Source organism: Pecten maximus, chromosome 1 (assembly GCF_902652985.1).
Source record: "Pecten maximus chromosome 1, xPecMax1.1, whole genome shotgun sequence".
Taxonomy (NCBI): domain Eukaryota; kingdom Metazoa; phylum Mollusca; class Bivalvia; order Pectinida; family Pectinidae; genus Pecten; species Pecten maximus.
This window is the reverse complement of record NC_047015.1, coordinates 31660093-31678460: the sequence shown is the minus strand read 5'-3', so window position 1 is coordinate 31678460 and position 18368 is coordinate 31660093. Positions and strand designations below refer to the sequence as shown.

Sequence of the window (18368 nt, the reverse complement as noted above, 5' to 3'; positions counted from 1 at the left end):
CTCGATACCAATCGGTCATCATTTGCTCCTGTGACGTATTAAAGTTATCAGCTAACCATCCACAACGTAACAAGACAACAACGACCACAAGTCCACCACCATGCATATGGGGATCTATATTTGGGCTGTAGAATCGCCGATCCTTTGGTGATCCCCACAGGTACGCGTTGTTTTCTTAGCACTGATAATCATTTCGACAATAATTCATCCAAATACTGTTTACAGTGGAATTTTGTTAAATCCGAACCTCCGTCAAGTGTAACATCCGGACTCATCTGTAACATCAGGACTCGTCTGTGTCTAACACATCATAGTCATCACATTTCTGTCGCCAAATCACGACAAAGTTTGAGATGTCGAATCTGTCTTTGGATTGTTACCACAATTGTTGACGTCCATCATGTTGGATAGTGGTGGTTACCAAGTTAACACTTCACCTCATGTTCGGTAAATCTGGTCGGGTGTTGACGCTGTTTATCGGTACATTAAATATTGGAGGGACACCGCCTACATGGAAATCCGATTCGTTTGGGGCGGCTCTGTAAGTCGATAGTAACCAGTAAAATGGTAATTCCTGATTCTAAAAACTGGGGAAACTCTTTGATCAGGACGCAGTCTAAATATTCACCTTCTGGACATTTGCTTTCGGAAATCGAACCATTTTCAATTTTCAATTCCTGATTTATCCAGAAAAACAAATGTTTGTTCCTAATTTTATGGAGACATTGTCGCATAGCAATATCAAAAGCGTTCATATGACAATGCTTTTTGTCATGTCGATACCTTCCGATAGTCATTGGAAACACTTTCCAGTAGGATGTTATATACATTGTATGTGTAATTTGTAGCACTGCTCCCTAATGAGGGAGATTACAAGAGACAAAACGTATTCCGTCAAGTTTTCCGGAGGAACTTCCAAATCAGAATGACGTAACTACAAAATAAGATAAATAATATAACAACACATACTTTGTGGATTTAGGAGTGATTATTAACCAATATTTCGGGATTTAATGTAATTAGGAGTTGATCATCCACCTGACATCTTTCTATATTAAAGCGGCAATATACGTAACTTAAACCGAGAGAAAACTGTAAAAGACAAAGCCATACAAAAAAAACTATCCGCAGAATATCTAGTACGATTTCCTGTGTTGGTATCGGTAAAATGGAAGATTAGTTAGTGTCATCAAATATAATCAAACCTCCGATATAAAATTCATTTTATTGAATTTCAGGAGTTTCCCAGTTGAAATTGGAAATATATTAAAAATGAGACACCTAGCTCCCAGAGGTGTCAGGAATCGTTTAAATACATTTACGTATCAAACAGAGGATGTCATTTCAGCCGAATGTTAATTTAATTCCTTCTACGTAACACATAACCATCATAACCAAATTTAGCTAGGCTAACAGTTCGGGTCCCTGAGCTAGTGTCACGTGATATTGTCGGTAGACCCTTGTCATTTAAGTGTCCCTATTCATATTTATTAGCTCTGTTTATATTCGCAGAAGAGAACAATCTGTTCTCTTAATTTTGACATGACGATAATCATGGGTTTCAGTGTATCACTGAAAAACGGAAATACAAAATAAAGCCACGTACAAATATATATCTTGGCTGGGTAAGGGCCGACTGAGGAATGCTGGTTTGAACAGGTAGTAAACCTTCCGTGAAATAAATGATTAATGACCAATCGTTTGTCTAATTCAACACAAAGATTTTTTTTTCTGGTTGCCATGGTTACCCTTCAAGACATTCCCAATAATGCGGTCAATGATCTGTTCTATACCTTCCTATTTTGTCTTAATTATCTGTTGTATTGATAGTCAATAACGAATTAATTACATATGTATGTGTTAACAAGTTCAACAATATGGTCATTCGTCGGTCATTTTATTCCGATCAGTCTTCAAATCAAATATGCACAACTCGTGACAAAAGTAATTCTACAGACGAAATTAAAAAAAAAAAACATATCCTAATTCTTGAATAGAAAATATGAAAATCCAAAGTGGCTACCTGCTATCCTTGTTGTTTGTCTAATGAAGCTAAAAGGCAAACAATCAAGCAAAACATTCAAATAATATTTGAGAAACGACCCAGAACTTCCTTAGACACTGCGATAACAAACATCAGCAGTCAAAATCCAAGATTGGCACCTGTCACTCATCTTGTTACTCTGATTAGTCTCAAACTTGAATATGTGCATCTTTAGATTTGTCCATTAGTTTTTACCAAAAATAGTCAGACGGACCATGGACGTAGGGCGATTTGAACATACCACAATCTGATGATGGTGGGCTAAAAATGAGGACGATAGTTATGTTTCTAAATTAATTTTAATTCATCCACGCGTGTGTCGTTTCATAGGAACATGTTACCTTTTTCATGTGTTTCTGTCATACGATCCAGAGTTGCTATGGAGCCAGTGTGATGGCTGTCCATCATCATTTCACTTCCGGGAACCAAAAGTACTTCTGAGTGTGCACGTGACAAATTTGAATTGGACAGTCGTGCAGCCGAGTATGCTCCGTGATTATTTCTGGCACTCGATGGGAGTGTGGTATTCGCGGTAGCGCCAGAGACCCTATGAGTTGAACCAGAATGACGATTTGTCGATGCAGAAAGCCTATTTGTGGAACTGGAAGTTCGTTTTGAGGACCCACGGTAATCGTATCCGGTCTGATGGCCGTGGTCCTCGCTGGGTTCCGATATGATCACGGCGGGATCGTGTTGCGATTCACCAGACGTTCTTTGCGTGAAATAAAATTCTCTTTCCTGCAATATGATAACGAAGTCATGATACTTCGTGATACTTGTGTGGATTCTGGGATTTTTAGTCTGACAGTAAGAGTTGTTCCCCTTGATCCATTTTCATCAAAATTGTTTAATGTTACATATAATGAAGAAAGCTAATTCAGCGTTATGGAAAACACAAATAATTTACTGATTTGATGATGATCATCGTGATTATAAAGAAATACATACCACCTGGTCTTCTGCATGGCTATGGTCACTGAAAAAGAAATCAGTACCTCATTCACCTTACTTATAAGACTACACGTTTAAAAAGTCATAATGTAATGTCCGTGGGATGTATTTATTGTTAGGCCAACAAGACGACGAGCCTTGGGGTATCAATACATCCGATATCGATATATAATCGTGTTACAACTGGATATTGTAATCAATTGTTTACTCAATCTAACGTAATGTAAATGAGTGTCTATAGTACTCACCTTGGGATTGGGATGGATTCTGCCTCTGTAAATAGAAATAAACTAGACAATTAAACACAAATATAACTGATTGGTCGATATGTCAAAGTATTAACTGAGATGATCAGAATACCATGACGTACTTAAACCCCATCACACTCAGCCTCGCTCCCACTACGCCAAACCGCGTCATGAAAAAATTTGGAGAACGCAACGAGAATGTAGTAGGAACATGTACAAGTAGTAAGAACAGATAGGACATAGGAATATGGTATCTTTGTTGTGGTTTGTTTTGTTTAACGTCCTTTTAACAGTCAGGGTCTTTATTGACGTTGACTTACTTTGATGTTAAAAAAACTAAAACAAAAAATAACCTTATATGATTAATTTTTTCTTTGTTTTCATGGTAAATACTCAAATGTGATTGGTCGAATTTTGTTTGCAAACTTCTGTAAGACGGATTCATACAGTTTGCAAACAAAATTTGTTTCATACCCCGATGAAACTAAAAAAAAAATGACACCAATGCTTAAAAGGACGGCATAGGCGTTTTCGTGGCGTAACCAAAACCTAATTAGGACTTCGTTGACGTAGTAGAAGAGTAGTGCAGACAAAAAGGATTGATATTGTTATCGGTGTGTTGTCACTGACTGCTACATCAATGCAGTTTTCATTACGACATCCTTACACTTGACAATAGCACGCCCATTCCACGTCATTGATAACCACATTAGGTTGTCAATACGTTCAGACGGTGCTTACTACGCTTGACAAGTCTATAACAGGTTCTCTCTGCGTCTATGGCACGTCCAGAGAATCGGCTATAAAATATTGGGTTTGAGTTGAATTCCTGTTGAATCAAGAAGTTCCTCTGCGCCTTGTTCTTATTCAAAGACAACAGGTTCTACTTTATAGCTAAAACTGCACTTTTGATGACGAGAAGAAGGAGGTCTAGAAGACAACATATGCTTTGTTGGGTTGGCCGTTGGCTTATGTTGAAAGGAAGACTGTAATTTGGTCATTATGATCGACTACTAGTTAAGACGGAAAAGCAGCACGTCAACTAATGATAACGTGGTAGGTGTGTGGTGCAATCGTAGATATTTTGGACGTAGTAAGAATGTATTGTGCGAGATAATGTACGTGGTAATTAACCTGACAGCGACGTAATCAGGATGTCAAATGAACGTGAAAACTACATAATCGTCCAATTTGACCACGTCCCCGCTGCGTTTCTCGGAAATGTTCAGGCCGCAGTGCGGTATTGATCGTCTTGATCTGAGTGGTATGTGATCGTTCTCACACATTACATAGAGGATATCTAAAAGTGTCTTCAGTGCTGCGCACTCGTGAAAAATATCAAAATATTAGCCCCACTCGTGAAATATATTTGGTATTACTGAAGACACTCTTAGATATTCTGTTTATTACTTTTTTTATCAACGAAAAACCTACCCCGTATGCTTACTAGGCCGACAGCAAAAGTTTGCATACAAAGAAGGTAGTTCCCCCGTCCAGGTGCTGACATATATGTCGGGCTTTCTGATTGGTCAATTATTTTGGTATTTTCTAATCATTAATTTGATTGGTCAAATCAGCAAATGAAAAATATCACTTTTATAGAATGAATAACTTTTGATATTTCACTGGTAAAAATGTAATAAATAGGTTTTATTTCATTTATTTCATCATAATTTCATTTCCTATTAGAAACATTTCACGTTCAATTTCAAATTTAATGCAAACGCTATATATTCAGCTGAATCCCTATCAGATTTTCTCCACTTATGTATAAATAGTTTTTCTTGTATTTTGAACACATTGCCTTGTCCTTATTACTACTCATACTTACATAGATATGGTATAGAAAGAGACATTATCTCTTTGGGATTGTATGAGTATCCTACTTGGCACTTGTATCATCGATAAACGTCTATCGATTGATCAATATTCAACAGAATATTAAACCAAATAAATATTACCGTGTCTCTGGACCTCCTGGCTCCCGCGAAGCAATCAAGATGTTTACAGAACAAAAGAAATATACAATTGTACATTTTTTACTAAAGTACTATACATAACATGACACTTCTGTTTTTCGGAACACGTACCTCTCCAAGCTGGTGGCGGAACCCCAGCCCAAATTGGTACACCGGTCATCTCTATAGTGTGGTCCGTAGAAATCGAACTGTCCGGAGTGTGGACTCGGAAGCGATTGTATCTATGTCGGGGAATCTTGACCTTTCCTTTCGCTATCTCGATATCCTCCCTGTTAAATGATTCAGAACATTCAAAACAATGTTGCATTATATCTGCACACGACACATAAATCATCAGGTTTGTGTTCAGTCGCCTGCTGCTTTGGTTTTGGTACAAACTAAACTACAATTAGTGATACTTCTCATGCTTTATCAATTAGAAAACAAACGTACACCGTTGTATGTTACCGGAAGTAGAAGCAACCCGACCTTTGAGTGTCATTAATCACACATTTGATGGTTGGACAGAGCAGGCTCTACTCAAATGCCAAAACAGTCTCTTCAGTGTCATTTTCACAAACAAAAAGTTATATTTATGACAGAAATATACCTAGTGCAAAGAAAAAAGGACGGGAAATGGGAAATCGAATTAAAGTTACCTATAGTAAACCTCTTTGTGTATTGCCTGTCTCCATAGCAATCAATTAGATTAAAATGTTGAAGATCTTTATTTAAACTTATAAATTACGCATGACGAATAAATTAATATGCATCAATCCATGTCCAAAAGATGTATCGGTGTATCTATCTTTGCATGTCAGAAATGATACATAGTTAATAATAAAACATATAAATTTTGTTTAATTAAAAGTCTTGATAAAGTGCGTATGTTATATTTCCATAATTGATGAGCATTATAAAGGAGGGATATTTATTGTGAGTGAGGTAATTTAATTCTGAACAAAAACGGAACATGATGATTATGTTCATTGAAAGTGTGGATTCAATAATGAAATAAACCGATATAGATTTATAGTCCAAATTAAAACTAAGGAAAGGATCCCTTCAAATAGATTAGAAATGTTAAAACTCGAATAGAATTGAGGATGGATTTGGACCTACCTCGATGTGTTAATGACATTACGCCTTAGGTGTGTCTGTCAACACTTGGTAAAATTACATCAATTCCTATATTCTCACTATACTGATATGATGAATTGGAGGGGAGGGGTATTTTTTTCTTTCTCAAACACGAGGGGAAATGAACAAGTAACGAATTCTAAGATCCTTGTGCTAAGATTGGGCGGCGAACTCGTTATTATATATCACACCATTGTAATTAGATAAATATAAAGTGGTCATCACTTACCAAATGGTGACCAGGATGGCCATGACAACTATAAGGATGAAGAAGACACCGGCTACAACAGAGGACGCGATTATCCCCAGCAGCGCCTTGTCATAGCACCATACACCTGTAACAAAAGAGCACACACATCTTTTACGTCAGAGAAGGTATTGGTAGCCATGACACGATGTTCTTAATGTCCGTTGAAGTCCCTATGGAAGAGTGTTAGGGAAAGTCTTGATACATTAGGTCCATTAAAAGGTTAAACTATAGTAATCGAACCCGTAAGGTCATACTCTAGTCATCCGGCAAACCCACAAGGTCATACTCAAGGCGTCAGGCAAACACACAAGGTCATACTAAAGACATCAGGCAAACCCACAAGGTCATACTCTAGACATCCAGTAAACCCACAAGGTCATACTCAAGGCATCAGGCAAACCCACATGGTCATACTAAAGACATCCAGCAAACCCACAAGGTCATACACTACTCATCCGGCCAACCCACAAGATCATACTCAAGACTTCCGGAAAACCCGTAAGGCCATATTCAAGACATCCGGCAAACCAACAAGGTCATACTCAAAACATCCGGCAAACCCACAAGGTCATACCCAAGACATCCGGCAAACCCACAAGGTCATACACTAGTCATCCGGCGAACCAACAAGGTCTTACTCTAGACATCCCGCAAACTCGTAAGGTCATACTCAAGACATCTGGCAAACCCACAAGGTCATACACTAGTCATCCGGCGAACTCACAAGGTCATACTCTAGACATCCAGCAAACCCGTAAGGTCATACTCTAGTCATCCCGCAAACCCGTGAGGTCATACTCAAGACATCCGGCAAACCCGTAAGGTCATTCTCAAGACATCCGGCAAACCCGTAAAGTCATACTCAAGACATCCGGCAAACCCACAAGGTCATACTCAAGGCATCAGGCAAACCCACAAGGTCATACTAAAGACATCCAGCAAACCCACAAGGTCATACACTACTCATACGGCGAACCCACAAGGTCATACTCATGGCATCAGGCAAAGCCATAAGGTCATACTAAAGACATCATGCAAACCCACAAGGTCATCATACACTTGTCATCCGGCGAACCAACAAGGTCTTACTCAAGACAGCCGGCAAACCCATAAGGTCATACACTAGTCATCCGGCGAACACACAAGGTCATACGCTAGACGGCCCGAAAACCCGTAAGGTTATATTCAAGACATCCCGCAAACCAGTAAGGTCATACTCAAGACATCCGGCAAACCCGTAAGGTCATACTCTAGACATCCGGTAAACCCGTGAAGTCATATTAAAGACACCCGGCAAACCCGTAAGGTCATACACTAGTCATCAGGCGAACCCACAAGGTCATACTCTAGACATCCAGCAAACCCGTTAGGTCATACTCAAGACAACCGGCAAACCCGTAAGGTCATACTCTAGACATCCCGCAAATCCACAAGGTCATACTCAAGACATCCGGCAAACCCGTAAGGTCATACTCTAGACATCCCGCAAATCCACAATGTCATACTCAAGACATCCGGTAAACCCGTGAAGTCATATTAAAGACACCCGGCAAACCCGTAAGGTCATACTCAAAACATACGGCAAACCCACAAGGTCATAATCTAGACAACCGGCAAACCCACAAGGTTATACTCTAGACAACCGGCAAACCCACAAGGTTATACTCTAGTCATCCGGCAAACCCGTAAGGTCATACTCAAAACATCTGGCAAACTCGTGAGGTCATACTCTAGTCATCCGGCAAACCCACAAGGTCATACGCTAGACATCCGGCAAACCCACAAGGTTATACTCTAGACAACCGGCAAACCCACAAGGTTATACTCTAGACAACCGGCAAACCCACAAGGTTATACTCTAGTCATCCGGCAAACCCGTAAGGTCATACTCAAAACATCTGGCAAACTCGTGAGGTCATACTCAAAACATCCGGCAAACCCACAAGGTCATAATCTAGACATCCGGCAAACCCACAAGGTTATACTCTAGACAACCGGCAAACCCACAAGGTTATACTCTAGACAACCGGCAAACCCACAAGGTTATACTCTAGTCATCCGGCAAACCCGTAAGGTCATACTCTAGTCACCTTCAAAGAAACTAGCATGTTTGCACATTTCAAAGCTTCAATACCAAATACATGTAGTGTCTATAAAATTCATATCACAAGGTGTCTCATTATCTTTATCATGGACTGGTTGTGCTGATTCGCTATAGCCAGACAATATTACATGTCGCAAATGAGCAAATTTTAGATATAAAACCTTCAACAGATTCAATATTTGCAATGCACAGTCAAGAAGGGTTTCTTGATGTCGTTTAGGACAAGAGTTGCTTATTAATTACTTGGTCATTAAAAACAAAACAAAACAAAACTCCGGTACCTAAATATTGCCCTTAACTCGGTGGCAGAAACTATCGTCAGACGGACAAGTAGGCCTACGCCATGGCAACATAACGGATCTATAGCATATTATTGTCTCGTTCACATCTATGATCCTTAAATTCTCCTGAGGTATAGTACCTAATATAAGTGATTTTTGTACTATCAACGTGTGCATATAATGATTTTATATGTTCTCCAAGAAGTTAGATTACTACCGGAAGTTCCGGAATCTAAAGGCATATATTCTTAAGAGGATAAATATCCTCGAAAAACGCCAGAAAGACGAACAGATGTGATAGGTTTTGCTATGTCAATGATATTATGACGGGAGGGTCAGATTTATTGGTTGTAAATCGACGTTCTGCTGTAAATACACGTGTATGACGCCCGGTTTACAGAGAGTGTTGGCCACTGATGACAGACACATGTCAATCATTTCGGATATAGCGTGGACATGTTGGTAAACATTCCACTAACACTGTTTTATACTCGGTTTACAAGAACCGATACACATGTTTTTGTGTCATTTGTTACGAGAACAACGCCTTATGGCAATGTCATTTATATAGAAGCTTACATGAGTTTTAATTCATATGTGATTTTATGAAAGCGAGTTTTTAGAGAAAAAAATTTAAACTTCGAGACGAGTTTCATCAAGTCTGATATAAAATGAGCGTTAAAATACTTTGTATGACGTAATTACACGATTAAAATTCAAAATGTGGAAGACTTAATCAAACGGAGACCGTCATTATGACGTCACAATCGATATCTGACTGGCGCAGCCAATGAAAAACGTTCACAGGTATATAAGAATAGTGACATATGCAAAAATATTACAAGGGCGAATAATGTGATTTAACAGGATATTAATTTAAGTGATTGTACATACTACTGGCTAGTGTTCAGGGATGTGTTGGTAGTTCGTTTCGAACATTTCAATCCACAACGAATAATGTACTGAACATATATCAACTGTGAATACTTGGTCTAGATCGATGGCGCCGTTATATGTTCCCTTGACAACGCTTTTGTGCCATTAATCTTTAAGAGTACATTGCTGATGGTGCTCGTCATTCTTAGTGCTGGTACATGATGCGCATGCGCTACTTCCGGTCAAAGAGAGACACGAGACGTTGACAAAAAAATCTGAAGTACAGAGATGTAGTATAACTAACAATAAATATCGATCTCGAGGGCGGGGACCCGGGTTGTATTTAAAACTCGTACTAAGACACTGGCCCGACGTGTTATTCCGACTGGAAGAGACCGATAATTTGTAACTGACATTGGATTACGCCTGGGAGGCAGGAAATCTATTAATCTAACCCGGCTTTTTCACTTTTCATCGAACACGGAGACTGAAAAATGGTTTATAGTTATTCTAGCCCATTTGTTTTTCTGGAGCGTGTAAATCCCCGATAAATACTGCGGATTAGGGCCTTAAATCAAAAAACAAAACGGAACACATCGCACGCGGGGAATTCCCTGTAACATGTCATCTCGCATTTTCTCTCGCACACTTCACAGGTTCATTCTTGTTTAACGAGAGAGGTTAACATCACGTGAAACTTCAAATACCCTTTCCTCGGGGGTTCAATATTTCTGTCAAGATCACACAGAAGTGACGGAATTTATCAACTCCGTTAAAACACTGGTTAAGGAAGCTTTCAGGACCCGAATGTTGAACCTTTGTACTTGCATGGGAGAGGGCTTTAATAATGTCGGTATCACTTGTGCCCGATGCTATTTTCTTTGATTTATGGCAATAGAATTATGTTTAAATTGAAAAAAAAATCCGAAAGATAGGGAAAGCAACAAAAAGGTTAAGAGAGGCTCCCAAACTTAGGAATGATCTCGGTGATTTAGTCTTTTGATACAAAACAGCAAATAACGTGGTTGACCAATAAGACTGTGAAACGGTGTCTCTCTGAGCCTTTTGGTTGCTTTCTCTATCTTTATGGTCCTTAAGACTCTTCATTTAATCACCTGGAAAAACTAGACATCATAGAAGGATTATAAATCTGATAAGATATCGTGGTTGTCGATATGTCGGTCGGTAAATGGGAAAGTGTTTACCAATGAGTGGAACGATGTGTTATAACACAAGTTATCTGATATAGGCAGTGTCTACACGAGATAAAACCACCAGGCCATATATAGTCATATACATTAGCGCCAAGGATGGTAGCAGGTATCGGAGTCCGACTTTGCCATTAGACATAGCTCGAGCAGCACAGTGACGTACGTACGAGACAGTGACTTCTACAGACACATGGTAAGTCATGTTGTTTTACAACATTATTTGACCAAGTATATACCAAAGAAAAGACAAAAATGAGGTTATCATCACGTTATTTGACCAAGTATATATACCAAAGAAAAGACAAAAATGAGGTTATCACCACATTATTTGACCAAGTATATACCAAAGAAAAGACAAAAATGAGGTTATCAGCATATTATTTGACCAAGTATATAACAAAGAAAAGACAAAAAAGAGGTTATCAGCACATAATTTGTGTATTGAATCAGGACGTTATGCAAATATAGAAAAGAGTGAACGTTTATGCAATGTGACCTCATCATGACATTGAGGACGAATTTCATTTTGTTTTATTGTGTCCAGTTAAAAAGATGCTATTGAAAAAAACACATCTGCATTTAAACTAGTCCAGCTTTTCAGTACTACAAATGTAAGAGTAAAGTCTGTTGAGTTTGTTTATGATGCAAATGATTTGAGAAAAACATTAATGTAATGATGTTGTCCATTCTCCAATATAAACAAACATGTCATACATATTGTGCTTCTGTTTGCAAAGCTCTGGCATCTATATCGACCATAGACACCAAAAAAAGACAGTTTAATCCTTAATTAAAAACAGTGTCCCGTACACCATATGTATAATGTATTTGTATGCATATGAGCTGTGAAATCATCTAATGCAATAAAAATAATTGGAATTGGAATTGACTCTACCGTCTGTAAGCCATGAATTTTCGGGCAGAAAGAGGTCGAAGGTGACCTTTGACCATTTAACCTTGACCAATGACCACCAGAATGTGATCAGGTGTTGACCTTGCTTTTATGACACAATCGTAAAAAGAGGAACCAAATCCGTTAAGGGGTTCTCGAGCTATTTCGTTCGGAGTTATTGACGGGACGGGCGTACATGTGTAACACTTAATGCCCCTCCCCTACATTTCTTTATGGACTTCATTAAAGTATAAAACTGTCTTGAATACTAGAGATTGATCTCTGTATTTTTCAGACTCGTTTATTTGATTTTGTTTTATTTGTTCCGTTGTGTAGCACTGTTGGCACTTTGGTCATTTTGAAAACTGCGGATAGAACAGTATATTCTCGTAAAAATTATAGCTTTGTGAATAAACGTGGTTCTGACAGTCTGCGAGTGGCATCATGCAAACATTTAACAGCATGTAATCTTAGAATTGCTTACACATACAGTTCCCTAACACAGACATTTCATTACAATCCCCAGGGTTACACATTGTAGGTTCTCTATAAACCATAATCTCTAACGTACAACCCATTGCTATTCTCTATATCTAAGTGTATTGGGTGATCGAAATCCTCGGCATCAAATGTTGTATAACTGTTAGGTGATGAAAAATGGGCATTTTTGGCATCAATATCAGTATTTCAGATTGTACATTAAGCCAAAACTCATAAACTGAACATACATGTACTTTCGAAGCAAACAGGAAAGGAGAAATAACACCCATTTATCTCCGAGTTTTACACATTGACAGAGACATACTATATATATATAACCGGAGATTGGCAATTCATTGTGTGTCTTACCACAGGGGCTTGGCACGATTTTCCAAATGATAGTCTATATATATATACTATATACATATATATATAGACTATCATTTGGAAAATCGTGCCAAGCCCCTGTGTGTCTTACCAACAAACGCCCATGTTTGTCAATTTGTAGCGCATCGAGTTCATTCTTTGGTCTAGATGAGTTCCGAAATCAGTGGCACCCTCTCGACACATTTCTAACTTATTAACACTATATATTTGCAGTGTGTTGTAGGCGTACAGCTGGTTACTGACCGAGGTCGCTAGACTGCCCCACCTCCAATCCCTATCCATCATCAACACCGTCAGGGCAGAGAGACAGTCGACTGCCCGTGGGGACGAATACGTCACATTACAATTAGTGTAATAGTTTTTGGCAAATAGTCTCCCAGCCGTAAAATCAGTTACGGGCTTTAGGTGATATTGTAAGTAATAACAGATATATATATATATATATTAGAGTAGTGTCAGACGGTTACTGTGATAACTGTAGAATGTCTTTGTTGTTCACCAGGTTCACAGGTATTAAACAAAGCATAAATCGGATACGGTGAGGAGTTTCCTACGCGGCGCGATGAACTTCAGATGGCTAGACGAGAAGAAGACAGTTTTGATCGTGTTATAACGATACGTTTGATCGTATTTACTGTCGTCAGTTAGTCATTACACTTATCATTAAACACTATCCGTTAATTTGCCTTTAACCTGATGGCATTCATGCGTCTTATGGATGCCATCCGAAATCAGGTTACTAGTTAAGAGCAACACAGTTTCTCAAACATCGACAAATTTCGTTACAGAGACAAGTTCTTACAATTACAATATCAAGTATTTTCTCTGCCTAACGAAATGCAGCATCTAGTTTAAAGAGGATTAAACTCAGAAAAATCTTGTATCTGTAATATCGTTAGTACTAGAACATACTATTAAACATATTTTCGAATCCATCACCAAAGGACACAGGAAGAAATTAGTATGAGGAATTGTATGATATGAGCGATCCATTGCTCAATTGCATTAAGATAGCACGGGTTGACTTTGACTTCCTTTTTAATGTTTCTTCAAATTGATGACACTTCAATAAGTTTAATACTGTGTTGAGATATTGTACTATGGTATTCTAGTGTGAGAGGAGTTGAGATATTGTACTATGGTATTCTAGTGTGAGAGGAGTTGAGATATTGTACTATGGTATTCTAGTGTGAGAGTGAGATATTGTACTATGGTATTCTAGTGTGAGAGGAGTTGAGATATTGTACTATGGTATTCTAGTGTGAGAGGAGTTGAGATATTGTACTATGGTATTCTAGTATGAGAGGAGTTGAGATATTGTACTATGGTATTCTAGTATGAGAGGAGTCGAGATATTGTACTATGGTATTCTAGTGTGAGAGGAGTTGAGATGTTGTACTATGGTATTCTAGTATGAGAGGAGTTGATATATTGTACTATGGTATTCTAGTGTGAGAGTGAGATATTGTACTATGGTATTCTAGTGTGAGAGGAGTTGAGATATTGTACTATGGAGTTGAGATATTGTACTATGGTATTCTAGTGTGAGAGGAGTTGAGATATTGTACTATGGTATTCTAGTATGAGAGGAGTTGAGATATTGTACTATGGTATTCTAGTGTGAGAGTGAGATATTGTACTATGGTATTCTAGTGTGAGAGGAGTTGAGATATTGTACTATGGTATTCTAGTATGAGAGGAGTTGAGATATTGTACTATGGTGTTCTAGTATGAGAGGAGTTGAGATATTGTACTATGGTATTCTAGTATGAGAGGAGTTGAGATATTGTATTATGGTATTCTGGTATGAGAGGATTGGGGTCTGTAACAGACTGATAGTCAATCTCTCCTTTTGTTTAAACATACCACCACTGTGTTAACCAGTTCCCATTACTTTCTGTAATTCTCATCCATCAGGATTTCATAAACCGCTCCATGACTACGATTACGTTCGCTAGACATTCTGAGAAAATTCTAAATTGGTTTAGATGTTTTTGCTATCCCAAGTCGACAGATGTAATCTGTAGGTCGTAATATTTCTGACTGCCGGGGTAATTCTGGGGTTGTCCCTCACGGGAGGAGGCACATAATGAAGTCTTTAAAACACCATAGACAGATAGCTCGGGGTTTTAGGGATGCAAAACGGCGGTCCTTCGTAGTGGTTGATACAGAGAAGATAGTTACTTAGGTCTCACACAACTAATTATTTCACTCTATGTTATTAACAATGACTCCCATCACATCAATCGCTCATTTGAAGTTCAAATGTTGTGAAACTTATATCATATTAAAGTTTGAAGATTTTCCTACCAGAAAAATTATGTTATTGGATAGGTTAAATAGCATACTAGAGCACACCAGTACTTGGAAGACAGTAACCCTGATATTTACAGTGGACTGGGGAACCCCCACCTGGGGAATATTCTCGCCTTTTTTCACCTAGAATCCTACGCCTTTCTGTTCCTACCAAGAGTGTATATTTTTGATTTTCAAAATCTCAGCACCCTAATCTTAATTCTCGTGTATAGAAAGTACCCATTTCATTTATTATTTACTCAAACAACAGCTACAAATCTACGAAACACATTTTCTTCGGGGATTTGGTTCAGGTGAAACACCAAACACCACTGATTGGCTGAATTAGTTGTATGAGACCTATGCGCTACCCGTATTTTTATAAAGTCCCAACGTTTAGCATATTCTTCAAAAGCTACAAAGGAACGTCCTTGTATTAAAATTCTCCAAATAACTAATCAATCGGCTTGTGTTTTCCACACGTGTATAACATCATTATAACGAACGCTTGTCGTGGTATTCTGTTTTACCTCGTTATTTATCCAGTCACGGACTAATTTATTTAAAATTCAAATCACTGCATTACGTATAGGTCAATGTTCGAACTGAAAGCGAAATGTAAAATGTTCTTTGATAAAAAAAAAATACTTCCGACATAAAACTTTTTTAAAAGAGAGAAAAAGAGAGCGATACCAATTCTATCTTTCCCGATGGAAAGTCATGTGACCAGGCATGATTGCAAACAGACGCATAGATCTTGCATGGGATTCATTGATTTTGTTTGGGGACTCCTTTCAAAAACAACCGTATTCCTGGACTCGCTGGTTCAAAAACCTCTAAACATTATTGACAGTATCATTCAGCCTTGTTAGACACATAATTCGGTTCGTCGACATTGTCCCGGACCGTCACTTGATTTAAACCTCTGACATTTGTTATCCACAGCACGTGCTTTTGATAATTTTCTTTAGAAAAAAAAACCTGTTTACACTGGAAGTAATACAAAGATTTTCCCTCTGAAAAAAGCATTTTAAAGTTAAAAATCACCATTAAAATGTTGAACATTTAAAAAATTCAATAAGCTGTTTTAGTAAAAACTACTTTGAGAACATTTACCGTAACGTACAGATTAGAATAATGTTATGTACAGAAATTGACTGATGGAGTAAACAAACCGGCCTGTCCTCTGACGGAGTCACTTTTTAACAGCCCCATAACATTAACACGGTGTTGTATTTTTCATTACCTGTGACTGCGGGAATAATTAGCTCGTGGGTATGCTAATTTATTACGGCACTCGATGACTCATACTCGTCGGCTTTGTTTTAATCACCAAGATGTTTCATTTAAAGGTATTATTATAACATACCAAGTCTTCCCGGTAAAATTGTTCTTACACAAAACCTGTTTAACTATACTATTGCCGTTTAATGACATAATAAACAATGCCCCTCCGAAGTACGCCTGTCTATCCATTGGTTGCTTCCCAGAGAGTTAGTGCCCATTTATACCACTGTGTAGTTTTATATTGACCACCTTGGAAAAATACCGAATGATAACCATCTTGTATAATCGAACAGGCATTTGCGTATACAATTTTCAGCACCACATTTCTCGTTGTTTGAATGTCAAATAGTAGCCTTACCATCAGTAGTCCTTATTCTATTTCGCAGACATTATTTCCAACATGCGAGGACTGTCGCTACTTACTGCAAGTTTACAATAAATTCTTCTACAACAGGTATAACTACAGTACCAGACGTCATAAAAAGTGTCTGGTAATACTCTATAATGTCACTTCTGAGTAGACATTTCATTAGAAACAACCCATTCCCCTTAAAACAAGGAATTATTGGATTCCGAGTCTAATGTTTCAGAACAGACAAGTAAGGGGGATACGAAAAGTCATAAAAGACTTTAAGTACTGAAGAGAAATGTCGCTATGGAAATTTTAACGATCGATTGTCTTTTACGACACTTAACAGAGGTTAACTCTTATTTAACTTCAAGAAGTTCGGGGAGTAAGGATTGCAAGGTCATGATCAGAAGTAGAAAGTATCTATGTGTAACATGTGTGTCTGTGTGTCTGCTGGACCTTATTAATTGATATTTGATTTAGTGTATAAAGGGTCATAGGTCATTTTCTCTCGACGCCATTCGTGTAGAAAGGGTCTTAGTTGGTTTACATTAATTGCGGTAGATACGTCCTGACAAACATTTGTGCCTTGTGACATTTTATGTATAAAAAGGACATGATGAATGTGAGCTACTTCATAAAACACATTCAAAACATTAGAACTTCTATTAATGTAGTCCTCCAAACAATTATACTGATTATTGTTTAGACAACTAAAGATGCATTATCAAACTGTCCCATCACTATGATTGTTTTTAATAAGATATCTACTAAAATGTATTGTATCAATTCTGGTAAATTCATCAGCCATCTCGGTCACATTGTTAAACAACGTCAATCACTCGTAATAATACCTTATTTCAGGATCGTTTTCGATTTTAACCAGGCATTGGAAGATTTTTAAAATCCGGAAATACAGATCTCTTTTATGAAATTTGTATTGGTTTTAGAAAACCTCTAACCCTTTACAGAAGTCTCAGAATTCGTGAATGCTCTGTTAATCATCAATAAGTAGCGCATCTGTCAGCACTAGACATACTCAAGTGAATGTACAGGACCCTACAGATAATTAAGGCATATATGCGACATCTGGCCACAGGGATACCGCATCTACAAACAAAACAACAGATGTCATTAATCGTTAGTACGCCTGCAGTTATCGGCGTTATAAAAATTTACTTACCTTGCGGAAGAAGCATGAATACAATAATTTCCAGAAGTATTTTCGTGTAATCCATGCTTTTGTTTTGATAATTGTCTTCCAGATTAATTACCAAAATCCTTATTAGCTTGTTTTAAAACAGGTGGGTTTGCAAGAAACCATGTGACTATAGTGATGGACAATGTATACGAAACGAAACTCCTAGCTGTGTGTGCAATCGAAGGCGAGCCACGATTACCGTGTACGTTTTGTAACGACGTTTTTGACTGGTTGATTGTCACGGTTCGACGGACGCGGCCATATACATGTCAACATAAACGATAATTTGACGTCAGGGCATGCGGGTTATGGTATATGCACATTTAATGAGTAATACATTCATTTGTATATGTATATGGGTTAACATATACTTTACTCTTATAGAATATATTGACGTTGATTCTTACACCGAAA

The 18368-nt window shown here is 38.0% G+C and overlaps 1 protein-coding gene across 2 annotated transcripts; it reads right to left on the bottom strand.

Annotated features, from left to right (window-relative positions):
• Positions 1-18149, bottom strand: LOC117330448. Of its 2 annotated transcripts, XM_033888748.1 has the most exons (7): positions 17937-18149; positions 6571-6676; positions 5334-5491; positions 3244-3268; positions 2993-3020; positions 2386-2782; positions 1-934 (listed from the first exon to the last, which is right to left on the bottom strand). In XM_033888748.1, the coding sequence occupies exons 1-7, from the start codon at positions 17989-17991 to the stop codon at positions 921-923; spliced, it is 783 nt and encodes a 260-aa protein (XP_033744639.1). In that variant the 5' UTR covers positions 17992-18149; the 3' UTR covers positions 1-920. The 2 variants fall into 2 exon arrangements, with proteins under 2 accessions (XP_033744639.1, XP_033744629.1); XM_033888738.1 differs by lacking the exon at positions 1-934 and having other exon boundaries at positions 2325-2782.
• Between the last annotated feature and the right edge of the window lie 219 nt (positions 18150-18368).

What these genes read in the sequence shown, in the direction of transcription:
- LOC117330448 (XM_033888738.1), bottom strand. Translation starts at nt 17,991, where the DNA reads ATGGATTACACGAAAATACTTCTGGAAATTATTGTATTCATGCTTCTT. An exon ending in TCCGCCACCAGCTTGGAGAG is followed by an intron (nt 3,269 to 5,333) that starts GTACGTGTTCCG and finishes TTCTATTTACAG; the next exon opens with AGGCAGAATCCATCCCAATC. An exon ending in GCCATGCAGAAGACCAGGTG is followed by an intron (nt 2,783 to 2,992) that starts GTATGTATTTCT and finishes ATCATATTGCAG; the next exon opens with GAAAGAGAATTTTATTTCAC.